This window comes from Guyanagaster necrorhizus (genome assembly GCF_019112545.1).
Source record: "Guyanagaster necrorhizus MCA 3950 unplaced genomic scaffold BT62scaffold_58, whole genome shotgun sequence".
NCBI lineage: Eukaryota > Fungi > Basidiomycota > Agaricomycetes > Agaricales > Physalacriaceae > Guyanagaster > Guyanagaster necrorhizus.
In genome coordinates, this window is record NW_025064937.1 from 77,773 (window position 1) to 102,209 (window position 24,437).

Genomic DNA, 24,437 nt, shown 5'->3' on the forward strand with positions numbered 1-24,437 from the left:
ACCTCGTTGACAACATCGTCGAGTGAAAGTTTCAGTATCGGCCTGCCTCAACTATCGCTTGCAATCTCTCTTTCGACGCTGGAAACCTGGCGAAAACCTGGTCCTTGCCTATTAACCAGACGTAAGTCAATGTTTTTACTAAATTACATGCCTCTATATGACCCAAGGTACTAAATGTCCTTCCCCTGAATAAGTCGTAGGTCGCAGCGACTCCTTCATCTCTTGAAACTGTGGTATTCGACACGGGCAACAGCTTTAATGAAGGTCTAAGGTGTTTTGGATGTCTGTCAATTTTCATCCACAACCAGGGTTACCTAGTTAACAGGTTCTGCAGGCACCGGTGTTTGTAGGAGAAAATCAGGGGAGAGGCAATCTGATGGGCATGTGGCTGTGCTCCCAATCCTGGACATGACTTCCATCGCCTCGCCTTCGAAGATTGGCTAATACCTGCATTGAGACTGTATCGTCTTCTCTCCCGGAAAATCGAAGAGGCTTTTCATTCAGGAAGACACTGTAGGCGGGAAATAGTATCAGCCGCTGTTGACTTGACCTTGTTTTCACCTTGTTTTCTGAAACGTCCATTCTTAGGATTTTCCGCTCGCGGGTGACGATACTTATAGTCTCGACACTACGTTGGTAGTACCAAAGATTATCTACGTAGCTTGCACCTAATTGGTCCATAACGGCCCGCTGTTCCCACGATGCGGGGTAACCTGTCTCATGATGTCCTCGAGGAAGCTCGGACTGCTTCATAAATAACGGAATCGCACTGTACCACGCCCTCATGCTTCTTCCCTCCCACCATGGAGGTCATCCTCAGCCTGGCTCCGGTACCATGTCTTGCGTACGCTTACACTTTGCTCAAGTTCATATGGACCACAATCACCGCTTTGGACACTCTCAAGCAACAAACAGAAGCACTGGCGAGCACTACGGCGACGATGCTGTCGGTGTTGGACCGGGAGCTCAAAGCTCGCAGAGTTATTCCCGAGAAGATAGTGGTCCATCTGAGGGAGACAGAAAAGTAAGGATAGCCATGTCTAGGACCTATGTTCGTTTATCTGCATCTCTCGAGCAGCGTTCTCAAAGACATACTGGCGTTCGTGAGCAAAGTCAAGGAACAAGGATTCTTGAAAAATCTGTACCACAAGGAGGACTACGCTGCCGACATCGACACCTTTCACAAACGGATCTTGTCGCTTATGCATGTTTTCCAAGTTCGTCAGTTATCAAACCTGTATAATGCGCTTCTTTCATTAATTAATACTGTTCCGCAGATCTCCTCCCTCGTGAATGTCCAGGAAATGCTAGCTCATTTCAAAGCGTCTCGAAAAGCCGATCGAGCAGCGCTCCTTGGCCGACTACGGAAGCTGGAAAACAACCAGATGATGCTTATGGAGATGATAGGTACGTTGAGCCTTTCACTGTACGGTTCTGCTAGGCCTCAACCCCACCTATCAGGAGCCAACCACGAAAATATCATGGCTATGATAAGTTCTCTTCAGCGACAGATGACCAATGGCGCTGGCGGCAAGCCCGAGCAACGATTTTTTACCAGGACCCTTCGACATTTGTCAACGATCAATAAGAAGTCGGTCAAGACCGAACCTTGGACGATCACCTCATACGACGTGGAGTTCGAGAAACAGATTGATGAGGGCGGCTTGTGAGCTTTTCTTGAATCTTTTGATGTATCATCGCTGACTTGTACGATATAGCGGAAAGGTGTACAAGGGAGTCTGGCACCGAAAGATAGTAGCGATCAAGGTTTTCAAGTCGGACGCTTCACCGAACACAGAGGGTATTCACAAGGAGATTGAGGTTGTTTTCCATGGTATCGCGGCCATCATATACCTGATACATTTCTTAGATGTGGGCTTCTCTCCGACATCCAAACATCCTGCGTGAGTTTATAGATCATGCCATCAACCTTGTACTAACGAGACATTGATAGCATTTCTGGGCGCAAATATCTTGGACGATGCCCCCTTTGTCGTTACCCCGTACCTCCGTAACGGTAATGCAAGAAAGTTTGTCGAAGCTCAACCCAACTGCGATCGCCTGAAAATGGTAAGTAACACCATCTTTCCTATGCTGAATTCGGATTTAATGGAGGGTTCCTTATAAGCTCACTGACATTTCCCATGGTCTCTTGTACCTGCATTCGCGGAAAATCGTCCATGGGGACCTCAAGGCCGTAAGATAGTCTCCATAGAACTGAGAACTCGTCACGAGACCGATTTGGTTTGTTCAGGTAAATGTCCTGATAGACGATGCGCGTACTGCCGTCCTCTGCGACTTTGGATTATCCCAAATTCAAGAAGATATTATGAGGCGCGCCAGTCTGCCGAACATTGGGAGTCTCAATTGGATGAGTCCCGAGCGCCTGGCTGGGGAACCTCTCAGGTCCGCAGCTGATATATATTCCTTTAGCATGACTATCTATGAAGTGAGTGGTGCCGTACATTCTAATCCTATGCCATTCATCACCTTATGCAGTTATATACTCTTCAAATTCCCCTCGCCCATTTATCAGACGAGGACTTCCTTCCGATGGTGGGGTACGGCGACGTTCGTCCTCAACGGCCAGAATCCAACCTGATTACCGATGCGATTTGGAGTGTCATGGCACAATGCTGGATACGTAATCCGACGAAGCGACCGACAGCCTATCGCGTGTCTATCATGCTAGAGCAGTCGCACACCGCTCAGCCAAAACATCGGTCAAGGCTCCAGAAACGAATCTCCGGAGACAAGAAGGAGATAAAGGATCATTCACGGCTCTACAAGCGATTTTTTGGCGGAAAGGAAGTCACACCGACTACTACCATGTACAGTAACGATACAGACTATGCATTGGCGATACCATGGTGAATGAAGAGAATTCGGTCATGTTTACGATCTCATTGTGAAGCTGAGCATTCGGACATTTCTCTCGCGGAAACTTCATGAATAACTCTGTACGAACAGTGAAATAAAACGTTAAGAAGAGGTGAGTTAAATTTTCATGATAACCTTACATCCTTTGGTGAGAAGACATTACGAAAAGCCCGTTCCTACGAAATCTGGAAAACAACCAGATGGAGAGAAGTCTTGTTCTTGTGGTTCCGGAGTCCTGCAATCAAACCAAGTAGCGATAATTAGATTGAGATGGGGTATCTTGGATATCGTTGCAGAACGACGTTTTGGTCAGAGAGTACGTACAAGGACCTCTTTTTCTTGGCTGAAGGTTGATATCATATAATGTTGTTTCAACGACAATAAAGGCTGGGCTTGTCTAGGGCTTATCCCACGTGTCAATAATTGAGCAGATTATAGACTCGAAGATGTGCCTTGCGTCTTTCGATAACCACAGTTCTGCGGTGCAGAAGAGAGGCAAGACATAATACATGATTAACAAACTCACAGGCGGGTAGTAAACTGAAAAAAAGGATCTCTATGTATAACAAAGATCCAATGATCATGCAGTGAGTGCAAAAAGTACGTATTCAATGACTGAGTACGGATTAAGTCCTCCCTGGAATCGCTCCAGACGTACGTTCACTCGTTGACAATGCATATGCCACGCACTCCATTTGACGCCATCTCAAACAGAAGCAATAGATGATTCTTATAGCTAGCTTCACATAGGGTTATGAATTAAGAAGTAAAAAATAAAATAGGTACATCAGTAGTAGGCCTCCGCAATCTTCTGCTGTTCCTCGACACACCATTGGATGTCTTGAATTCACCTTCCCTGTCCTCTGGTGACGGTCACCTTGTCGATATTGCCGAGAACCAGGACATCAACATTGACACAAGCGAGAAATACCATGTTCACAACCCGCCTGTTTGCCCCATCCACCTTGCCCTGCCTTCTTTTGAGCATTTCGCGGCTGCCAGGTCTCGTGCATGCATTTGCAATTCTTGGAAAATCGAAATCTACTTCCAGGAGGGAAGCAGACACCAGTCCAAGTGTTTTCAATCTCTTGAACTGACTCAGGATAGGAACAAGAGCCTGATAAGTCATCATTGTAAGTAGGGTATTGGCAGCGACAATGAGACAACAGACAAGCCAGAAGACTATCTATGATGCGAGGACTGTCCAGGGTTACTTTTCTGATAGGGGGCATTACATCAGAGATGGAATAGAATATGGTGAAACCCAGTGGTAATGGGGGAGATAAACTTGCTAGCTCACCCTGCAACAAACCAACTGACCACATTTCATACATCTCAAAGTGCTGAAGCTTTTGTGCTCCTCCCGCTGCACCAATTAGCCTAAACGATGGTTCTAAAGAGGCCAAAACAACCATATATTGCCACATGTTCAATGTTGGGACAAAGAGGGACCCTGAAATCACAGTAGGCGCCGATCATAAGAGAGGTGATAGTAGGGAGCTCGATGCCTGACTTTCCAAATTTGTCATTGAATGACTGGGCCTGCGCCTCATCAATGCTGAAGATGAGAGTGTGCAACCAGCGGAAGGATGCAGACAGAAATTTGCCAAGTCGACTGACTAAGATGGATGGCACCATATATTCAAAAGGCAGATCTGAAGAAAACTATTGTGCTTTGATGTGAGTGATACCTGAGTTCACCCTAAGAACCTCGTCTAATGTATCTGACAACAATGTCTAAAACTGTTGAAGCAAGCCCTTGGAACAACTCGCGAGGTCACACCTTTAGTTGGTATGGCACCTTTTATCTGTTCCTTCACTGGTTCATGTTAGCCTGATAACCAAGCCCTCTAACAAGGTCATAACAAATGTCAAAGCTCACATTCACTGATTTTCCACCTTGAGCGTTGGTTACCGTGTGCGTTCATTCTGGTGCTTGTACAAGACATAATCTATTTTATTTTGTGGTATGTTCTACTTTCTGAAAACGACACAGTGCAGGGCTCATCTACTCAGGAGCAGGTTGTCATGGACTGGTGCCCTGTGCTTTTCGAAGTCTTTCGTCAAACGGTTTTTGGGCTCGCTCGTTCCAGTAGCCGAATCAAGGCATGATGCTTGTTTCACAATTTCGGCCGGTATATTCGCGACTCTGGTACGTCCGCAGATGTAACAGACATTTAACGGTGTTTCTTACTTTTCCTAGCCAGCTCCACCATTCAAACAGGGGTTCACTTTTGTTTCACGTACCGATGAGATCTGGTGTAAGACCAGTGAAGTAACAACCTACTCCCATTAGCATGCTTGTCGCTGTTGTTGACTTTCTGGGTTTTACAGCGGCTCTGCTAATGCTAACCACATGTCTGCATTTACTAGGCTGCTCGCTGCAAATTTGTCAAGACGGAAGGTGCAGACGTGGACTTACACTGGTCCATGGACGAATACCGTGTCTACGATGTCTGATTCTCATCTGATTCTCACCGGAGACATTTTTGCCAATCTGAGATGCCAAGTCCCCCTTTCCTCGTATAAATACCCCCACAGAACCTTTTCTGTCTCATCACAGACATGAATACCACAGATAACCAACTGCACTTTATCAATATAACCAACACCTGTGAAGCTTCATCTTTCACTATCACTCTTCTTCCTGCAGAGATTTTCAATCCGCAGTACTCCACGCAGTGTGTCCAGACCGTCAAGCATAAGCGGAATCGTCTTGACCTATCTGATGAACACACGTACTGCCATATCTGTGGATGGACTTTCTTGCACAAGGACGCCTATGAAAAGGTAGGCCCCTTTTCTCATCATTGTTCTCTACTAACTGTTTCCCTTGCAGCATTTGTACGTATCGAAGTGCCATTGCCATTGTCAGGATTGCATGAAGAGGTTCCAGTCCTCCTCTTCTTTTCGGAGAGTACGTCCCTACTTAATTTCAATTGATCGTTCTCTGATGACATTGATCAGCATAGATGCGATTACGGAGAAGGTGATTGCGAGAGGAGCCCTGAATGGTCAGAAGATGAGTTGGCAATTATGCAAGAGCTAGAACGGAACCTGGGTGAGCCTGCCGCATTCGAAAACGTCGAAGAGGCTTGATGTCCCTGGTGGAGGTTGGCGATCTTGGTAGGCCCTCGAGAGCGGCGGCCTGAACAGTATCAAGCGGAAAATTAGATTGGCCGGAATGGTTCGTGCGTCCTCCCAATTCAACATGGCGAGGGTCACACTCTAATGTTAAACAAGTGAGTAGTTAATATGAGAAAAAGCGATCTGCCGGTCACCTCTATACGACGTTGCTCAGAATCAAAGTCTGATAATTGTGGATAGGTAGGTGAGGGATTCCTCTTAGCCTCTGGAAAACAAAAATGGACTGGACGTCGAAGCCTGCCTGCGGGAGGTAGGTCATCGATCCAATAAAGTATTTTCGTAGGGATTGTACCTTGTGTTCGTAGACACTTCTGCGACGGATGTGCACAATTTCTCCCATTGATCATCGGTAAGAGATGGCTATGATAGAAATATTGTCGACCTGGAAATAGTAATGTTGAATTAGGCTGGCGCTGGAGAGGATGATGCCGTTATACACAAGTATGTCAGAAGAATCCATGCTCCGCTCACTTTGCCGTTCCTATCCTGATCGTAGAGCAGAATTTCCACGCAGAAATACCTGTATACTCCTTCTCATGGCAACCGTTTGGTGTATGTGTGTCAATGGTTTTGCATCACAAGCACCCAGGCGAAACTAATACGCATTTTATAGGTGGTAACTTCTTTGAATTGTGGGTCTCCGTCCTCCCATGCCACGTGAAGCAAGAGGCGGCTACAACGGCATGAATGAGTCTTTACAATTATGAGTTCAAAGACATGTCTCGATACACCAATGGAGGATATCACATGGTTGGATCTATGGAATGGACAAGCTGAGTAACAATTCGTGGAACTTTGCTCAACAGACTGAAATGACTTGGGTGAATGGAAGCTGTATGTATCCTCTTCAAGCAGCCTTTTGTGCTTTTGTTCAGGGCTTCCAGGTTGATTCGATGAGTCGATTTCACTCTTCCATTGGAAGGTTCATACGCCCCCCAGGCCCCTCAAATCAGGGCTGAGATATGGAAGTCAACTTTTTCTGCATTACATGAGACGTACGTGTATTATCCTTCCCACAGTTTGAAGTCCGAATCTTCATTTCGGCCGAAATCTATCTGGAGACTGCTTAAGAACGAGAGCAAGGATACACAGACGACACTCTCAGGTAGCTTTACGGCTTGATAGCTTTTTACGGTGGTCCTACGTTCGTTATGCACAAATTTATTGAAACGGAAAATTCCCGTCCGCGATAAGCAGAATAAATACCGGTCCGAACTTCAAGGCTGCACCGCAATCCCGGACCGGGCCGGAAATCGAAGCTCTGTCTTCAACCACCATGGCGTGCCAGTGACAATCTCACAGGATCTGTTATTGCCACACACTCCCGGCAGATTTGACATTCTTCACAACCGTCAGTCGGCGTCAAGCCTCAGAGCGACCATCTGTCGACCGGGAAGACTCGAAGAGCAGCCGTACAAAGAAGCTCGGAATACAACCAACCATTCGGGCGCGTTTAACAGATTTTTAAAGGCATCGACGGCCCTCTGGTTCGGAACCGTCGGCGTCCTTCATAAAGCTTGCTCGTATATTTCCAGTTTGCTTCATAGTGGTTTTTTTGCCAGCAAATAACTTTCGACCCATCTTTCGGATATCTCCGCAACATGTCGAAAAACCATCATTTCGTTGTAACGCACAAACAGCGGCCGGACGTTGATCTCTTCTTAGATTTAGGCGTCGATGGTAGACGAACTTCGGTGCCATGCTACCCCCCCAGTGATCCGCGTCTGGGGTAGCCGAATTTGTCTTCCATGCTGGGAGATCGCTAGCATTGGTCTGACCTTGGTTTGTTATGAAATAAACTCGTCTCTCTGAATTTGGCGAGGCGAGGCATACCAGCTTTTCCCGCCCCTCCATCCTTGATATTCAACTGCTGGCCGATCTATTGACGTTCTGGTGATATCCTTCGAGAACGTATCACAAACTTGTGCTTTGTAACTGCATCTACTACCCATGCCATGCGGACCTACTACTTCCTCGACGCGGACGACTCAAGGAAGCCGGATGTCTCCATGCTCACTCGTTTCCCCCAAATTCCTCCGAGGTGGTGGGGCCATCTCCTCGTTCGTCGAAGACGTCGTCTTGTCGGTCTTCCAATTCCTGAAACTCGCGGTAGCATTTTCTCGGAACTTCTACCCCGGTTATATATCACGTAGACCGTTACTCGGTCTGAATGTTACAATTTTTCATTTGTGCAGAAGAGACTTGAAAGTGGGCTGGATGCAGTACCGTGTTTGATGCGTCATACGTCATGACCACTCCCTCAGATTCTGTTGTCAGACAAGGCTGGGATAAGGTTTTGACACTGGGTCCAAGCTGGTATGGGGATACAAGGTGTTCTAAGCCAGGGTCGTCGATTTTTTTCCGAGAAGAACGGTCCTTCTTTCGGCTACAATGGCTCGCGGGTGGAAGGAAGGTACTCTGTGCCGCAAGCAATATCTCGAAGGGTCAAGGAATGTTAGCCGCTGGAAGACTCAGGCCTTTTCAGCTCGTATTCGTCTTTCCTTTGTGGGTATCTACCGCTGTTGGATCTTGTTCCCCGGCTTTGCATGACTAAGGTCATTCGACATTCCAGAAAAAGACGTGGTATTCATGAATCCAGACGTGCGTACACATTAAAAGTAAAGAGTAAAATTAAGTAGTAATCTAATCAGAGCGGGAAGGCGTAAAGGGCATAAAATTGGGGTCGTTTTGAAAACATCAGCGGGGTGGGAGTAGAAGAAGGGAAGGAGAAGCCGCGCTGTAGCAGCATGCGAGAATCAAGCGACTTGAGACATGGGCGCATCCCTGGCCTTAGCAAGAGGCTGATTGTTTTCCCTCAGTCCACTCAAAGCCAAAAAGGACACAGCCGCCGAAATAAGGGTGAACAGGAACGCGAGCCAGGGGATGATTCCGAACCAGAGAACTGGCGAAGATATGAGCTGACGGATACAATAACATCAGCCATGAACGACTTACTGAAGTGAATGTGCCTGTAAAGAGGGTTGACTCCAAGCGATGCTGCAGCCTCGAGGAGCGTCACTGCGGGTACCTCGACACCATCTTTCCATCCCCAGATCTCTACTCCCTTTCTGCGCACCGCGTCAGAGACGGGGATCTGGCAAGCGAAAAGCGCAACGCTAAGGAACGTGAAGACGTATGCTTGGACGGTTATGGCCTTTCGGCTCGTAGCGCATGAGCCCACGAAGAGGCTGACGGCGGCGGCGAGGGAGAACAGGGCCGTGATGACGCAGAACACCTCCGATGCTATAGCGGGGTGGACGACGTCTACGGTTTTGTGTTAGGATGCATGCATGGTAGGGTGATAAGAACGCAAGATGGGACGGAACGTACTGTTCGTGACGAGCCTTAGGGTGATCCCGAGAGGAGCGACAGATCTGCGGAGGAATGATTTGAGGCGGTTCTGCTTCACTACCGTGTTGAGACCGATGGAAAGGCTGATGGCACCCCATGCAAATGCCATGGCGTACGCCCCCAGACGGCTGAGAAAGAGTCGTGATGGTGCCATTTCGACTCGGATGTGGGGGGGTAGGGATGCGGGAACTTAAATGCCACTATATGTTCGGTGGGATTTTATGTCACGGGAAGCGGGGGCAAAAACGTTCTGGAAGATGGGTCGAGAATGTGGAGGCGGGTGAAAGAATTTTGAATAACGATAACAGACGAGCCCCGGAAAAAGAAAGAGGGTCGTTCATCTATCCGAAAGTGAAGCAATTCTGCGAGGTTTCGGTAATATTCAAAGTCCCTCCCATGGAAATATAGCGAGTATCGTTCACAGCAGCGCGAGATATTGAAAATTGTCTCTTGTTCGTGTCGCAGTCTTACTTCAGACCTTCCTTGCCGCTGCACGAAGTCATGTTTCGCCGGCGGCGACCCCAGGTGGAATGGTCTGGAATTGAAGATTTTACTTGAAGACAAGGGACTCCACATACGTATAGCGACAGCTTGTCATATCAGATTCGGCTAGCTATCGATGTGACTTTAGCTGAGGTGATGGGCGAGTGAGAGCAGCGATGGCCAGATCGGGGTCCCAGGACTTGATCGGGTCATAATAAAGACTTCGGTGAGCTTCACTTTCAACTGATTCTTCAAACTGCAAAGATCCAGGATTCGCCGGACATACCAGACGTAAAAGATGCAGGGATGTGGCAAAAGCAAACAACCCCCTGCGAGACTCGAACTCGCAACCTCCAGATAAATACCAAATGTAGAAGTCTGACGTCATGACCATTAGACAAAGGGGGCCTACGTCTTGCGTTCTGTTTTTCATTTTAGAGCGGCGCTCTGGCATATAAAGTTGTGAAAGCTTTGGATTCTACCAAGCGGACCAGCACTGTCACTCTAATTAAGATAAGTAAAATGAACCAATCGCGTTCCTCCACCGGTTGACCGTCGGAGGTTTACGCCCTAGAACACCATGGGCAATACTATGGCAGCTAAAACCGCGCCAACTAATCCAATCTGAACTTGAGAAGCACTGTTGTCGCTAGCGAGAGTAACACCAAAAGCAGAACAAGTAGAGCCGTATTCTGGGGGGAAAGGGTGGTGAGTCAATGATGGATTGTTCGGTGATACAACTCACGAGCGATGACAGCCTTTCCAACGGCGCTGGAAATATTCCCTTGGGCAACGACGCAGTCCACACAGGATGTGATCGACTGATCCGTCTGATTGTTGCACATGCACGCGGTCGTGGAACAGTTCTGGATGGGTGGGGCTGTTAAGGGGGGCGGGGGGATATTTTGGAATCGGGACCGAGAAATGCGGCTTACACTAAGGTACTTGATCACATCTTGACTGCAGTTCGCGGAACATGCCGATGGGATCGAGGATTCCGGGAGGTCAGTGAGGTTCTTGGTCGATTGACGGGGGGATAGGTAGATATGCGGAGATGCCAGGTCGTAGAATTGGTGTGAGAGGACTGGAGGTAGAGGTATCAGTAGGTGCCACTGAAAGCAGGGATAAGAGCTTACCGCCTTGGAAAGCGAGTAAGAAAGCAAAAACGAAGGATAATGCCAGCATGATGGAAAGCTGAGGACGACAAAGAACGAAGTTGACCTCGCAGAGGCAGAGAAAGAAAGAGATGACTGTGGAACAAGACAAGGAACGTAGTGACGGTTGACACGGTGGTAGTAAAAGCTGCTTGGTCCATCAGCGTAAACATTAGCCATTATCTGAGTCCCGACGAGCTAAAATTATATGTGATGAACTATTTTTAGAAAAGCGCAGCACTGAAACATCCAGATGGTTGCAGAGGAATCAGCCAATGCGGGAAGATCGTGAGAGTAGAGGCTGCGGTAGAACAAATCCACGGGCCATCACGAAAAGGCGACAGTCGTTTAGAAGGTACTTAATCATGATAGCATCAGTGTTTGGAATTGGGAAGATGCCGCTGTGAGAGAATCGAGCAACAAGTAGAGACAAAATGCATAATAAGTCAATACACGCGTTGAATGTGAGGCTTTGGGTAGTTTGAACGTTCAGGAAATTTCACGGTCCACAGTAGTGGAGACTGGCAGAGTCGGACAGACACCCAGGCCACTGGCAAAGGAAGTAGATTGGAAAAATTGTTGACGGTCAGCGGAGATTCAGCGCAGGAACACAGGGTTTTCTTGAGTCATTTCGAGTGCGGCTGCCGACAAACCTTTTTACGCCCTACGGTACCGGAGTGAGTAAAGGTAACCCTAACCAGAGGTTTGATGCTCCAGATTAGGGAATAATCACGCTGACGACATTCGTCACATCACGCTTTCAACCTTAACGGCCATCCTCCTTATAACGCGTCGAGGGCGACGGCGAGTACCCTCTGAGACGGCGACGCCGACGAGAAACTCCTCAATTACATTTCAATCTTTTCCTATACAAAACGCAAGTTAGGCTTCAATATGGCTGGAAAACCCAACAAGCTCGCCTTCCTGTCTATGCCTGCGCCGGCGTCCTATGTCGCTGGTCTTGGACGAGGGTACGCTCAGAATTATCTTCACAACCAATGCCAACTCATTACTTGTCAGTGCTTCTGGCTTTACGACACGATCTGATATTGGTCCAGCACGGGAGGGTCCCAGTGCTGAGGTTATTGCGTACGTTGAGCTACTTCTGATATTCGACGTGTTACTAATTATCCTGACTTTTTTTTTCTAGTGAAGCCCAAGCCCGGCGTGGCGAAGAAGCAGAAGTGGATCCGGACCAATTCCAGGATCCTGACAATGAATACGGTCTCTTTGCTGGTACGACATACGAAGCGGACGACGAGGAAGCAGATCGGATCTACGAAAAGGTGGACGAAGCGATGGATGCAAGGAGGAAAGCTCGGAGGTGCGGATTATACTCTTGTTGACGTTTTCCTCGTCCTGACTTGCGCTTCAGGGAAGCGCAGGAGCAGCTCGAAGTGGCAAAACATCGCGCAGAACGTCCCAAGATACAAGCTCAGTTTGCTGATTTGAAACGCGGACTAACGGCTGTGACTGATGCCGAGTGGGAGGGCATACCAGAAGTTGGCAACTTGACGCGCAAGAAACGGAAAACCGAGGGGAGGACGTACGTCGTTCCGGACAGTATATTAGTCGGAGACAGAGAGCGAGGCGGGATAGGGAACGTAGTCCAAGATGGACAGGAGACTCCTGCGAATGCAGGTACTCTGACGAACTTTGTGGAAATTGGTCAGGCGAGAGATAAGATATTATCACTCAAGCTGGATCAGGCATGTCTATTTCTCTCCTCAAAAGAACGGTGCCTCATATGTTCTTACAGATATCTGGTACTGCCACTTCCCTCGGCGCTTCTGGAACGTCCACTTCCATCGACCCCAAAGGCTACCTCACCTCTCTCGACAGCGTACAGTTGAAGTCTTCTGCAGAAATCGGCGACATCAAGCGTGCGCGCATGCTTTTCGATTCGCTAGTAAAGTCGAATCCAAAACATGCTCCTGGGTGGATCGCTGCAGCATGTTTAGAGGAACATGCTGGCCGAATGGTTGCTGCGAGAAAACTTATTCGTGAAGGATGCGAACGCTGTCCTGGTAGTGAAGACGTATGGTTGGAGGCAGCGAGACTACATGTAAGCGAACGTTTATATTTGGTGGCGCAACTAATCGGCTTTTCTAGAGCAATGACGATGCCAAGGTGATACTAGCCAATGCCGTGCAACATGTAGGTCAGAGCGTCAAGATTTGGCTCGCTGCGGCGGATTTAGAAGGAGACGTTAAAGCGAAGAAGAGGGTGCTGAGAAAAGGTATTATTTTTGTTGCGGCTGATGAGCATTTCTCACCGTACCTTGTCTAGCCCTTGAACATATCCCAAACTCCGTTCGGTTATGGAAGGAAACTGTCAACTTGGAGACCTCAGCCACAGATGCCCGGACCTTGCTTTCCCGTGCCGTTGAAGTAATCCCGCTTTCGGTGGAGCTTTGGCTCGCCTTGGCTCGCATCGAGACACCTGATAAGGCAAAAGCAGTTCTGAATAAAGCACGTAAAGCGATCCCGACGTCTCACGAGATATGGATTGCCGCTGGACGCTTGCTGGAGCAGGAAGCGGGTAAAAACGAGGATCCCGAGAAAAAGAAAAAGGAGATGAATGCTGTGGACAAGACGATTGAGGCTGGCGTACGCGAGTTGCGGCGCCATCAGGTTTTGCTTACGCGAGAGCAGTGGCTGAAAGAGGCCGAACGATGCGAGAGTGAGGGGTCGGTACGAACCTGCGAGGCGATTGTAAAAGCTACGGTTGGCATGGAGCTCGAAGACGAGGACCGGCTGGATACATGGATTGGAGATGCCGAGTCTGCTGAAGGCCGGGGAATGGTCGGGACGGCTCGAGCTATTTTGGCGTATGCTCTGAAGGTGTACCCGGATAGACGGGCACTATGGCAGCGTGCAGCAGACTTGGAAAAGACCCATGGCACCAGAGAGGGATTGGACGAGTTGCTCGGACGTGCCGTGGAGTGTTGCCCGCAAGCCGAGGTTTTGTGGTTGATGGCTGCCAAGGAGAAGTGGCTGGCTGGAGATGTTCCCGGAGCGAGAGGCGTCCTCGAGAGAGCGTTCATTGCCAATCAGGAGAGCGAGCAGATTTGGCTTGCAGCTGTTAAACTCGAAGCAGAGAATGGCGAGACGGGTGTAGCGAGACAGTTGTTGGTCCGTGCGAGAGATGTCGCGGATACTCAAAGGGTCAGTAGATTGTCTCTGTTTCTTATCCCAGTAACGTTTCCTTGTAGATTTGGATGAAATCCGCTGTGTTTGAGCGACAGCAAGGACAGATCGACGAAGCGCTCAAGGCTCTGTCCGCCGCTCTCAAAAAGTTTCCCAAGTTTGCAAAATTGTACATGGTACAGGGACAGATATACGAAGACCGGAACGACATCCCCTCCGCACGCGCGTCATATTCTGCAGGGCTCAAATCTTGTCCCAAGGAACCTACGCTCTGGATGCTAGCGAGTCGGCTGGAAGAGAAAGACGGTAAAAGTATCAAGGCTCGCGCACTTTTGGAGAAGGCGAGACAAGTCAATCCCGGGAATGAGTGGCTATGGTTGGAATCCATAGGGGTGGAAGAGCGGTCTGGTGGCGGAGCCGGACAGGTTCTTGCTCGGGCTCTGCAGGATTGTCCAACGAGCGGAGTCCTCTGGTCCAAAAGCATTTGGAGCGAGCCAAGACCGATGAGGAAAGCTCGTTCGGCTGATGCGCTGAAGAAAACGGGTGGTGGAGAAGGCGGTGGTAGCGCCATCGTTATCTGTACAGTTGCGAGGCTGTTTTGGGCAGAGAGGAAGGTGGAGAAGGCTCGGCAGTGGTTTGGGAGGGCTGTTGGTGTAGATGGGGATCTTGGGGATTTGTGGGGGTGGTGGTTGAGGTTTGAGAGACAGCATGGGGTGGAGGAGCAGAGGGAGGAGGTGAGGGCGAGGTGTGTGCAGGCGGAGCCGCATCATGGGCTTGTCTGGCCAGCGGTTGGTAAGGATTTGAGGAATGTGAGGAAGGGAACCAGGGAAATATTAGAGATGGTTGCTGATAAGCTGGAAGAGTAGCGTGAGTATGTGGTGTTATTTTTATTTTTCCTTTGATCTGTATTTGTTGCAACTTTAGTCCAAACATTTAAGGTGGGTAGGTCTTTTGGATAGTAGATATCGATAAATGCTGACCGAATTTTTCCTTAGGTGATGAATGCTTTCAGTTGAGAGCGCCGCTTTGAACGTGCGGCTCAGGGTCATACCATGGCATGCTTTCCCGAGTCCGGCGTATTTCAGAGAGCCGGCGGTGGCGTAGGCACCAGATTCACTGAATACCATTAGATCAAGACTGATACACTCTGAAAGAAGATAAGATTTGTGGAGCTTCTGATGGGCCAGAAACTGGGGGGCATAGGGCGGGATGGAGTCGGGACAGGACGCATAACCATACATGGTATGCCGCGGGTTCCAGAATCCGTTTATCAGAATCAGAAACTACCCCCGAAATGTTGCCTTTTTTTTGGAGTGATAGTACAGCGCATACCCACTTATCTGGGGGGGGGGGGGGGGTTGCCAGGGGAATCATGGCGATGGGACTAGGAAGGGGCTAACCTGTTGAGTTCGCCAGTACGGTGTCTCGATTTTGACTTCCTCTCGCACGTACTGTCCCTCCGTATCGGTCGCTCTCAGGGAAGGCTTGAACAACGCTGTGAACAGAAGCTAAAGATAACCCCCATTTTTTTTTGTGGGACGGATCATACATCATTTTTTCGGCAGACGAGTGGGGTTGGTCGCGTTCAGTAGCTATTCAATTGATAGCTATAAACGAACGACAAGACTTGGGGGATCAAATAGCGGGTCCGAACATTCGCAGGCGACCAAACAGGTGACACCGCGTGGAGGGGGAGAAAACAAAAGCTGACCGCCTTTTTGAACTTGGAGATTCTTTGCTGTGGGAAGAATCGTCCTAGTTTTGATTGGGGGGGGAAGAATACGAAATAACATATGGTTCAAGGACCGCATGGTAAGATAGTGTCCGAGAACATGCGTTGTTAGATTCGGGTGAGGTTGCTACATACCACTGGGTACCCGTCTCTCCGACTTGCCCATTTCTTCCAAGGGTCGGGAAATCATACGGTAACTGCTTACGGCCCACGCCGACTCGGAATCAAATTTCCGCCACCGTGAGGGCTCCTTGCCGGCATACGCGATTATCTTGATGCGTGGGCATATGTGTGGTAAGGATACCACCCACCGCTTCCGAGCTGGGTGTCCGGAGATCAAACCTACTATTGCGCGTTACATGCATGGGAAGTTCTCCGTGTCAGGCAAGAGATAGTACGGGAATTTTTCCCTACATTTTCGCTGTGATTGGGATTTCGGGGAAAATATTCTTTCCTTGTCATTCAAACAGTGATCTGATCTCGTATTGGAAATGGAATTAGGAAGAGCAGTGAGATCCTACGTACAGTGTGCGATGAGCCATTGTGATTCTTATTAGGCATGACAACGCCATTTGGGAAAAAAGTAACTCCGGGTAATTGAAGCAATGATACCATTCGCTGCAGCGCATCGATACCAAGAACTGAAAATACAATTATTGTTAAGACGACAAATCGACTCGACAGAGACATTCCAACCCATCTCCACCAAACTTTATCGATATCGTTGTAAGGGTGTGCCTAGAACTCTAGCGGCCCACATCGTTCCTGATCACAGCTGATCACGAACTCTATATATGCCTCCTCCCCCTAATTCCTGACGTCACCTGGGGATGCGCCACAGATTCAAACCCTTGATGACCGTGGCACATCCATACGCTGGGAAGATCTAGTTACCGACGGATGGAGAGGGGAGAAAGTTACTTTTACGAAGGGGCTCCCCCCCAGAGATTCGATCAAAAGGGACAGACGTATTCTGACAGAAGCCCTCTGAGCACCTCGGCAGGAGGAACCCTCCTTTTGTTCGAGTTGTAGAGATCAGATATATCATATGTGAAAAACGAAGGTGTGAGGGAGAAAGCTGGCAGTAAGAAGATCCGCTAAAGCACCGCGATGGGGTGCCTATCACTCTAAAAGATACCGAGAAAGAAAAAAAAAGACAAAAACAGAAACAAAAAATAAAATTCAGATATCGTCCGAATATCATTCAAAAGTTTGCATGGGGCCCACATGCAAAGCTCCATCGCAGTATTGCTTTTTTTTAATTCCATTTCCCGTTGTTCTAGAAGGGAGGTGGGGGAGGGAGACCCGTTTCGCGGTTGCGATCCGGGGTTAAGGTACGGAAACCCAGGTTCGGCGTGAGAAGACTGCCGCAGCCGTGTGCCGTGACCGATTGATTTTGCTTCCGATTTCAATCACGTTGCACCTCCTAACCCAAAATTCCCAGTTATCAATGGGACGCCCGCCGGAAAGGCGGAGAAACAGACTCTATGTCTGACCACATACCCCATGTGCGCACCGTCCTTGACATTCTGCTCCCCTGCGCTCAACTCATCTTTTCTACAGATCCGCGATGAGCTGCGACGAAGCTTTTTCAGGTAAAAAGCAAAAGTGATATGTCGTTTCTTGAAGACACAGCTGACAACCTTTTTGGCTTTTTTTTTTACAGTGGAAAACTCAAATCTGTCGCTTTTCGCAAGGAGCAGCTTCTGGCGCTGGCGTATCTGTTGCAGGAGAACCAAGCCCGTTTCCAAGAGGCCATGCAACGTGATCTAGGCCGTCCCCCGCTCGAGACGTCACTGTCAGCGGTTCTTGCCCTTATCCATGCCTCTGTGTCTCATCCCCCACCGTCAGGTTGGATTTGAACGGATCTATACGTGAAGCCTTTTCCTGCTACAAGCGCGTCGAGAAATGGGCCAAGGAAGAGTCACCGATATTCAACCTGGCGACGTGGGCAATAAGCCCTAGATTGAGGAAGGAAGCGAAGGGCGTCGTGTAAGTTGGCTAGTTGTGTCCTTTTGTTGCTCCATCGTATTTACCGGCTTCTAGTCTCATCATTGGGCCCTTCAACTTTCCAATATGGTGTCTTTTCAGCCCCCTGGTATGTCTTTCTCTCGAAAATTCAGTACTATTCCCGATTCGTCCCTTTTCTAGGCTGCTGCTATCGCAGCTGGAAATGCTGCCGTCCTCAAACCTTCGTCACACACCCCTGTCACCAGCGCACTCATTGCTGAGCTTATTCCCAAGTACCTCGATCCGTCCCTATATCGCGTCGTGCTCGGAGATAACGCCGAAGTTTCCGCGGTTAATTCCTTTCCATCTCCGAGTCATTCAAAATCACTGACGCACTTCTGGGTAGTTGCTGGATCTCCAATGGGATCACAGTGAGTATCCTCTTTCGTCTTTAACGAGCGTTTTCTCCCCCCCACTGCCCCATTTCTCGCACGGAACTCCTGTTGGGGTATGATTCGGCTGGTGTCGGATTAATATTGTCCCCGTTTTCGATTCAGAAACCTCTTTTCGTATCCTTTATTTTCTGCGGTGCTGATTGGTTTTTTTTCTTCTTGCAGTATTCCTCACAGGCGGACCTAACGCTGGCAGGGTTATTGCTACCGCCGCCGCCAAATATCTCACGCCTATCACACTTGAGGTAATTGCTCTCCGTTTTTCAACGTTGTCTTACTTCTTCTTCCTATCCAGCTCGGTGGTAAATCTCCTGTCATCGTTGACCCTTCTTGTGACCTCGAAACGTCATGTCGACGTCTCCTGTGGGCCAAAACTAGTAATGCGGGCCAAGTGCGTCGTATTCATATTCGCTGTCATCCATCTTCGCTGAAAATTGATTTGTGATTTGTTATTAGATCTGCACGGGTCCCGACTACGTACTCGTCCCCAAACATTTTCAAGATGAGTTTATCGAAGCGATGAGCGTACAGTAAGGAATATTCTTTTTGTATCCGTTTACCCACGGCTGACGCTTGTATAACAGGTATGCGAACTTTTACCCTAATGGGCCCGCGGCGTCAGATTCGTTCTCACGAATTGTCGGGCCGAGACACTTTGCCAGGATCAAGGCGTTGCTAGACGCGACCAAGGGCGAGGTGGCGCTCGGAGGTGAGATGGATTCGGCTACGAACTACGTCGCCCCGACGGTTGTGAGGGACGTACGCGAGGGTGATTCCCTTCTATCGGAGTCGGTATCGCATCCCCTTTTGGTGAAGGTCATTGTTGATGTGGTTCTGGGTTTAGAGAACTCTTCGCGCCGATCTTGCCGGTAGTACCAGTAGAGGATCTAGACGAAGCAATTGCGTACATCAGAGCAAGGTTCGATTTTTCGTCACTCCTTTACGTTGTTGGGGCTGAGATTTATGGTACAGAGATCACCCGCTTGCGTTGTATCTCTTCGCTCAAGACGAAGCTGTCAAGCGTAGGGGTGAGTTGTTCGTCCTCCCATCTTTCTCGCATCTTAATCTTGACGTTTTTTTATTTTTATTTTACCAGTCATCAACAGTACCCTATCGGGGTCTGTCGGCATCAACGATTGCTTGCTTCAAGTATCAGCCGAGGGCCTTCCTTTTGGCGGCGTGGGCCCGTCGGGATACGGCGCCCACAAGGGCAAGTTCGGGTTCGACACCTTTACACATCTCCGTCCGGTCATCGACTCACCTTGGTACGTTGACCTGTTCATGTCGTTGCGGTTCCCGCCGTATTCTGTATGTCTACCCCCCCCTCATGTCGCACCTGTCGATGACTCTTAAACTTTTGTGTAGACGAAAAATTTACAAAAGATTAATGTCGCCATGTTGCCTACCTTGCCCAACTGGAAAGGGGCCGGGAAGAACGTGGTGCTGACGACTTCGGCGGCGCCCGTCCCCCCAAATGTGAATGCGAGGGGAAACTTGTGGAGCGGCGAAGCTGTGGCCATCGGTATCAGAGCGAGCGGCAAGGGGGTATTATTGAACGGCAAAGAGTGGCTTGGGTTGGTTCTCGGTATGGGTGTCGTTCTTGTCGGATGTTGGGTAAACTTTGGCAGGGCGTTGTGATTTATTACGGGTATGGTGGTGGTCAATTTCTAGCTTTTTAGATGTTTCGTGGTTATTGTTTAAATTATAGGGCACAGTGTATCATGTATTGTATTACAAGATTCAAAAATGTAACTATTGATACTTTTTTTTTGCGGTGCTGGCTCGAGGATATTGGCCGTCTCGTCTGATGGGAAAAGTCGATTGTTTCTGTTTGGGATAGAGGAATGGGATGCGAGAGTATCCTGGGAAGAAATCTCGATTCTGATAGGGTACGTACAGGTGACTCTCAAGTTCGGGGCCTCTGGATTCTGATCGGTGATGTAAGTAACTGAATCCCTTCAAATGATCTAAGAGGTCTCAGTAACATAGCCTTCGGCGCGCGCGATACAGCGTCACGTGTGCGCGTAGGGCATTAACATGATTTGGAGCGCCGCATCCTAATAACCCTTAAGTTTGGACCAGTCATAGGCATGGTTTTCCACCTGTGAACGATGAGATTGACGAGGCACGGCTCATCCAGAAATTTGATTGTGGACGTAATTATCGTTTTTATCAACACTTCGTCAGCTACAGCAGCTCCGTATGCTGTACCAATAGATAAGATTATAAGCTATATCGCGGTTGCATGTATTCGTAATTTGATCCATTGATGTCTAACCGCGATGTCCCCTCCCTAGTGAACGAGTCTACCTTCTCGAATGCAGTGGTACAGGGAAACCCAGAAGAAAAGCTTTGTTTGTCCTGAACAAAGGAATCTCAGTACAAGCCCGTCTAGAAGAAAGGTAGCGACACGGTAAGCGTTTTACACATGAAATTTCCAAACTCAAGGGGGCACAAAGGTCATACTGGCAACACAAAGAGCTATACGTGTGGAAGAAGAAGAAAGGTCTGGTATGAAGTAGAGGTGTGGTTCCCCGCCCTGAGGAGTACTTGCCATCCGCTCTTCTAACCCATCTACTATCCCAGAGCAATGTCCGTCCCCAACCGCGATTTCGATGAGACAGTCCTTCTTCCAGGTGGGAAACCTTACCCGTCATTTGGCCGGTCTGCCAATCCTAACGCTTTCTTGACTGACCAGATAGGCTACCCTCCAGACGAACATGAAGAGCTGAAAGAAGAGATAAGAAATGTCTATGCAGCCAGGTATTTAGATTCGTAGCATGGCGCCTGATCTGCATTGGATTATGATGACCCATTGCTGTGTAGATCCAGAAGTACGTGAGCACTCAAAAGGAGAGTTGTGACGAACCGTAAGTATATCCTCGAAATTTTACTTCATATATTGAAACAGTTTTTACTAGGGAATCTGTTTCACGGATATCTGAACGAATTCCTCAGTGCACGTTGCGCCGCGCGGAATTCTCATCAAACAAGAATGCCAGACTCGTAAGTGATTATTAGTGATAGTCCTTGGCCGCGGCAACCATTACGGGACGCGAGTCAGTGCGACGACAACAACGGAAGTCCTAGACACCCTTGCCGTCACAGAAGAGCTCCTCAACCACTCTGAGAAGTCGGCCACGAGCCAAAGGCCAAGTCCGACGAAAGAGGAGAGAGAAATAATGAATAAACTCGTGCGAAGAGCCTCTGTGTCATTGACGACATTTCCAAATGCTAAAGAAGACCTTCTGCGGTTCGTTCGATCTCTCAAGCTCCCCCTCCAAGTCAGTACTAGGGCGAGGAGCGGCTCAAGGGGAGGGGGAGGGACACCAAGATGATCCAGTCAGACAAGAGGGATAACATCGAGTACATCTGTCGCTGTAGATAAAGCGTCGAATCAAGTTTACGAGACAGGGCAGAGGAGAAGGAGGCTGCGGTAGAGGGGGGAAAACAGACGAGCTCGGACGTAGCTTGATTGATAGTAGACATCACGATTGTAAGCAAGCTTTGATGCCGTCTGAATACTACTCACATGGTTCCTTTCCGTCCCGACACTATTCATGCCGTACGCCTTATAGACCCCAGCAGAATTGTCTGAGGCAGCAGAGCTTTTTCTTTAGTAACTATCTTGAAAGTCCCATTTTAAGGCATAGGGAAACAATTTCTGTGTCTGCGGTCTCGGTAACGCTACTACGAGCGGAGAACTGTGAGTGAAACCGCACTTGGTGGCAGTTAAGGACGACTCTGATAAGTACGTAATCCCGGGCCGTCTGGGCAGTCATAGGAACTCGTCTGTGCCGGAGATGCCACTCCCCACTCTCATGACGAAGACAAACCGGCAATTCTAGATTCAGTGGAACTTGATTTCCTACAGTCACGTAGTCTCTACACTGTGAACCTGTACAACTCGTATATACAATGTACGACCAACTGCGAGGGGAACTCAGTTGAGCCAAAGTCGACGACGGGACTCGGAGATAGACTGAGTGGCCTGGCTGCTCAGCGAGTTCTATTTTTTCTCTATTCAACGGGGGATTTATGTGCTCTCCAATGTGGCGCCGATACCTGTCCCAAAGGTGACGAAACGTCCGAGTCGCAATCGCGACTGTCGGTAGGCCTACAACATTCTGTCTCAATGATAAGGCTGGGACGCGGATAGCCTCTCTGCACAACCAATTCCATGTGTAGCCAGTAAGGAGATATATAGTTCTCTGATCCGCTTGAGCATCAATGTCCTGGTCAGAAAGGGATCGCCTCCAATCGTCATTTCTAGCAGTGCAAATCAAGAGATCGGATCAAGATGTTCAATGGCTGATATCAAAGTCTGAAGCCGTCATTGAGAGGCAACACTCCTCAGTTGCTTCTCAAACGTTTGTTCTCTGGTGTCAGTACCCGTGAGTATTAGACGCTAGACGAAGTGTATTGAAAAAAAAAAAGTCCGAATCATTTCTTCAACGCGGGGCCGGCCATCTCCGCCGCGGATCATACACAATTCCGATAGCTAATCGATGGCCACAGCCTGACTTGAAGCGCAAACTACAGAAAACCATGAGAGACAAGGATAGCTATAAAAGGTGGGAGAAGCTGGAAATAACAGCTTTTAGGCCATTAAACATCCGGGTTTAACGGTAGTTCTTATGAACAACAGCACTTGAAAATTCTACTTTGAAATACTACAGGATAACTATTATGGTGGGAGTGACAGCTAGAGTACTCTATTTGGTAAGCAATAAGTAATCTTTCTACATTGATGACCGAGATTCATGACCATAAGTAGATACGGGGGAGTCTTGTAAATATCATTAATAAAATATACATGCGTTGGTTTCCCCCAAAGCGATGCGTGAACGAAATGAAGCTGGTTTTGATGGCAAACAAAGATCTATCTAAGGGCGTGCAACTGAAGAAGAAGAAATATTCTGAAGGGGACGGAATTTGGCGGTCCGAAAGCCAGACAAACCAAATCATCAGCCGAGGAAGCAAATGGCGGGTACGTCAAACTGCTGTGGACGCCCCGCCAGATTCCCGTCCGTAGCTATAGGATCAAGGGAACCGACCGCCAGAAGAACGAGTTAGGAGGCTGTGGAATTGAGTCAGCGATACAGCGGTGGCAAGAAATATGTTTTGCTCACCCCGTTGCTATTATCGCTGACATCTGGAGAAATATGTCAGTTAGGTGGCGAGTAAGGTAGAAACAATGGGCTCACGGTGGACGATGCATTGAAAGGATACGATTATCTGTTGCCCGTGCTCAATGTAATATACGACGCAGACGTCGCCCACATTCCAGGCATGACCGGGTTGCCACACACGGTGGCGGGGAGCTGAGAAGGAGCCGGGGTAGAAGGCGGGCATTAGTATGGAGGTAGGTAGATTGTGAGTAGTGATGGGGTTAGTTGAAGAGACGATATAGAGTGAGGTAGTTGTGCTTGGTTAAAGAGAAGAGAACGGAATGATCAATCTCATTAGAAATGGGAGTGTTTTAAGCACTCTCGAGGTTCCCACTCTCAGCGGCTGAGTTGTAGCTAGAGTCATGGTTCGCTTAGGAACGTACAGCCCAAACGAGTCAGAAATGGAATAAGAAAGGAATGAGTCAGGGTCCCGTCGCAATTGTAGCAGATCATCTCCCATTTTTGGAACGTGAAAAGTCGGCATTCTGCTGTGATGAACAAGTAAGGCGTAGTACAATGTGGGGATCGATGGAGATAGACACCTGCGGTTGTTCCTGGTATACCGATTGGAAGAAGTCCGGAACTCGTTTTCCCGATAATCATCACATTTGAGGTAGCTGTATTCGAGTCATAACGAATATTTGAGTGTAAAGGATGTTGCCGGCCACGATCACGGTTCCGTTTATGTACCGCCGTCGGGAAAGGTGGGCGGTGCTTGTATGGTCCGAATGACATCAACCCTGATGATCTAGCAAAGGGAAGTAAATTGTCTAAGCGCCAATCCTATCATTCAAGCCCGCTTTGGAAACGGAAGGCATATCCACCGAAATGATTCAGGGGATTGTCATCAGTAGATAAAGGCTCTGGTTGCTATCGCATCCACTGGTTCTCCGTGGCTCATTATATGTCAGAGAATGAGGTACGTGCCCTGTTGGCCCTGCCGAAGATGCCTATCTAATGAGCTCAGA

The 24,437-nt window shown here is 48.6% G+C and overlaps 10 protein-coding genes and 1 non-coding gene across 11 annotated transcripts; 7 read left to right on the forward strand and 4 right to left on the reverse strand.

Annotated features, from left to right (window-relative positions):
- Nucleotides 1-407: 407 nt before the first annotated feature.
- BT62DRAFT_976438 (kinase-like protein) lies at nt 408-3,308 on the forward strand. Its single transcript, XM_043189233.1, has 12 exons — nt 408-1,024; nt 1,079-1,217; nt 1,278-1,407; nt 1,462-1,666; nt 1,719-1,821; nt 1,871-1,904; nt 1,955-2,070; nt 2,129-2,197; nt 2,255-2,449; nt 2,500-2,992; nt 3,050-3,196; nt 3,267-3,308. Exons 1-10 carry the CDS (start codon nt 804-806, stop codon nt 2,872-2,874), a joined length of 1,587 nt encoding a protein of 528 aa, XP_043033431.1. The 5' UTR covers nt 408-803; the 3' UTR covers nt 2,875-2,992; nt 3,050-3,196; nt 3,267-3,308.
- Nucleotides 3,309-3,491: 183 nt separating this feature from the next.
- Nucleotides 3,492-4,154, forward strand: BT62DRAFT_924377 (uncharacterized protein; the record flags this gene model as incomplete). Its single annotated transcript, XM_043184604.1, is given in 3 exon segments — nt 3,492-3,534; nt 3,663-4,013; nt 4,033-4,154. The coding sequence occupies 3 exon segments, from the start codon at nt 3,492-3,494 to the stop codon at nt 4,152-4,154; spliced, it is 516 nt and encodes a 171-aa protein (XP_043033432.1).
- Nucleotides 4,155-5,445: 1,291 nt separating this feature from the next.
- Nucleotides 5,446-7,149, forward strand: BT62DRAFT_924378 (uncharacterized protein; the record flags this gene model as incomplete). The annotated part of the gene is made up of 12 exons (XM_043184605.1): nt 5,446-5,670; nt 5,720-5,797; nt 5,848-5,941; nt 6,037-6,122; nt 6,230-6,277; nt 6,333-6,376; nt 6,434-6,468; nt 6,524-6,583; nt 6,641-6,659; nt 6,767-6,861; nt 6,950-7,022; nt 7,047-7,149. 12 exons carry the CDS (start codon nt 5,446-5,448, stop codon nt 7,147-7,149), a joined length of 960 nt encoding a protein of 319 aa, XP_043033433.1.
- An 833-nt stretch (nt 7,150-7,982) lies between these two features.
- BT62DRAFT_1013271 (uncharacterized protein) lies at nt 7,983-8,581 on the forward strand (the record flags this gene model as incomplete). The annotated part of the gene is made up of 2 exons (XM_043178032.1): nt 7,983-8,176; nt 8,251-8,581. The coding sequence occupies 2 exons, from the start codon at nt 7,983-7,985 to the stop codon at nt 8,579-8,581; spliced, it is 525 nt and encodes a 174-aa protein (XP_043033434.1).
- A 12-nt stretch (nt 8,582-8,593) lies between these two features.
- On the reverse strand, nt 8,594-10,013 carry BT62DRAFT_938522 (uncharacterized protein). The gene is made up of 3 exons (XM_043187559.1): nt 9,358-10,013; nt 8,983-9,291; nt 8,594-8,929 (listed from the first exon to the last, which is right to left on the reverse strand). The coding sequence occupies exons 1-3, from the start codon at nt 9,530-9,532 to the stop codon at nt 8,784-8,786; spliced, it is 630 nt and encodes a 209-aa protein (XP_043033435.1). The 5' UTR covers nt 9,533-10,013; the 3' UTR covers nt 8,594-8,783.
- Nucleotides 10,014-10,184: 171 nt separating this feature from the next.
- BT62DRAFT_t186 lies at nt 10,185-10,269 on the reverse strand. The gene has a single exon. It is a non-coding gene; the product is annotated as a tRNA-Arg (tRNA).
- A 305-nt stretch (nt 10,270-10,574) lies between these two features.
- Nucleotides 10,575-11,195, reverse strand: BT62DRAFT_911919 (uncharacterized protein; the record flags this gene model as incomplete). Its single annotated transcript, XM_043183845.1, has 2 exons — nt 10,575-10,727; nt 10,797-11,195. 2 exons carry the CDS (start codon nt 11,193-11,195, stop codon nt 10,575-10,577), a joined length of 552 nt encoding a protein of 183 aa, XP_043033436.1.
- Nucleotides 11,196-11,774: 579 nt separating this feature from the next.
- On the forward strand, nt 11,775-15,075 carry BT62DRAFT_650176 (uncharacterized protein). The gene is made up of 8 exons (XM_043181766.1): nt 11,775-11,986; nt 12,036-12,104; nt 12,166-12,339; nt 12,391-12,724; nt 12,775-13,080; nt 13,128-13,254; nt 13,305-14,182; nt 14,230-15,075. Exons 1-8 carry the CDS (start codon nt 11,910-11,912, stop codon nt 15,028-15,030), a joined length of 2,766 nt encoding a protein of 921 aa, XP_043033437.1. The 5' UTR covers nt 11,775-11,909; the 3' UTR covers nt 15,031-15,075.
- A 2,230-nt stretch (nt 15,076-17,305) lies between these two features.
- Nucleotides 17,306-19,814, forward strand: BT62DRAFT_650230 (NAD-aldehyde dehydrogenase). Its single transcript, XM_043181767.1, has 14 exons — nt 17,306-17,404; nt 17,460-17,491; nt 17,563-17,694; nt 17,748-17,888; nt 17,943-17,994; nt 18,048-18,197; nt 18,253-18,277; nt 18,464-18,543; nt 18,594-18,689; nt 18,755-18,828; nt 18,883-19,086; nt 19,143-19,217; nt 19,271-19,326; nt 19,395-19,814. Exons 1-14 carry the CDS (start codon nt 17,384-17,386, stop codon nt 19,649-19,651), a joined length of 1,395 nt encoding a protein of 464 aa, XP_043033438.1. The 5' UTR covers nt 17,306-17,383; the 3' UTR covers nt 19,652-19,814.
- An 845-nt stretch (nt 19,815-20,659) lies between these two features.
- On the forward strand, nt 20,660-22,703 carry BT62DRAFT_1081257 (uncharacterized protein; the record flags this gene model as incomplete). The annotated part of the gene is made up of 6 exons (XM_043179652.1): nt 20,660-21,061; nt 21,125-21,132; nt 21,220-21,304; nt 21,363-21,582; nt 22,083-22,409; nt 22,629-22,703. Exons 1-6 carry the CDS (start codon nt 20,889-20,891, stop codon nt 22,701-22,703), a joined length of 888 nt encoding a protein of 295 aa, XP_043033439.1. The 5' UTR covers nt 20,660-20,888.
- A 630-nt stretch (nt 22,704-23,333) lies between these two features.
- On the reverse strand, nt 23,334-23,653 carry BT62DRAFT_1013278 (uncharacterized protein; the record flags this gene model as incomplete). Its single annotated transcript, XM_043178033.1, has 3 exons — nt 23,334-23,378; nt 23,431-23,453; nt 23,506-23,653. The coding sequence occupies 3 exons, from the start codon at nt 23,651-23,653 to the stop codon at nt 23,334-23,336; spliced, it is 216 nt and encodes a 71-aa protein (XP_043033440.1).
- Between the last annotated feature and the right edge of the window lie 784 nt (nt 23,654-24,437).

Coding starts and splice junctions, on each gene's coding strand:
- BT62DRAFT_976438 (XM_043189233.1), top strand. CDS start 804: ATGGAGGTCATCCTCAGCCTGGCTCCGGTACCATGTCTTGCGTACGCT. Junction 1,218..1,277: donor CGCTTATGCATGTTTTCCAA/GTTCGTCAGTTA, acceptor ACTGTTCCGCAG/ATCTCCTCCCTCGTGAATGT. Junction 1,905..1,954: donor CCGACATCCAAACATCCTGC/GTGAGTTTATAG, acceptor AGACATTGATAG/CATTTCTGGGCGCAAATATC.
- BT62DRAFT_938522 (XM_043187559.1), bottom strand. CDS start 9,532: ATGGCACCATCACGACTCTTTCTCAGCCGTCTGGGGGCGTACGCCATG. Junction 9,292..9,357: donor CCTAAGGCTCGTCACGAACA/GTACGTTCCGTC, acceptor ACAAAACCGTAG/ACGTCGTCCACCCCGCTATA. Junction 8,930..8,982: donor TTACAGGCACATTCACTTCA/GTAAGTCGTTCA, acceptor TATCTTCGCCAG/TTCTCTGGTTCGGAATCATC.
- BT62DRAFT_650176 (XM_043181766.1), top strand. CDS start 11,910: ATGGCTGGAAAACCCAACAAGCTCGCCTTCCTGTCTATGCCTGCGCCG. Junction 12,105..12,165: donor CCCAGTGCTGAGGTTATTGC/GTACGTTGAGCT, acceptor TTTTTTTTCTAG/TGAAGCCCAAGCCCGGCGTG. Junction 12,725..12,774: donor TATCACTCAAGCTGGATCAG/GCATGTCTATTT, acceptor ATGTTCTTACAG/ATATCTGGTACTGCCACTTC.
- BT62DRAFT_650230 (XM_043181767.1), top strand. CDS start 17,384: ATGTCTGACCACATACCCCAT. Junction 17,405..17,459: donor TGTCTGACCACATACCCCAT/GTGCGCACCGTC, acceptor TCTTTTCTACAG/ATCCGCGATGAGCTGCGACG. Junction 18,690..18,754: donor AAACTAGTAATGCGGGCCAA/GTGCGTCGTATT, acceptor ATTTGTTATTAG/ATCTGCACGGGTCCCGACTA.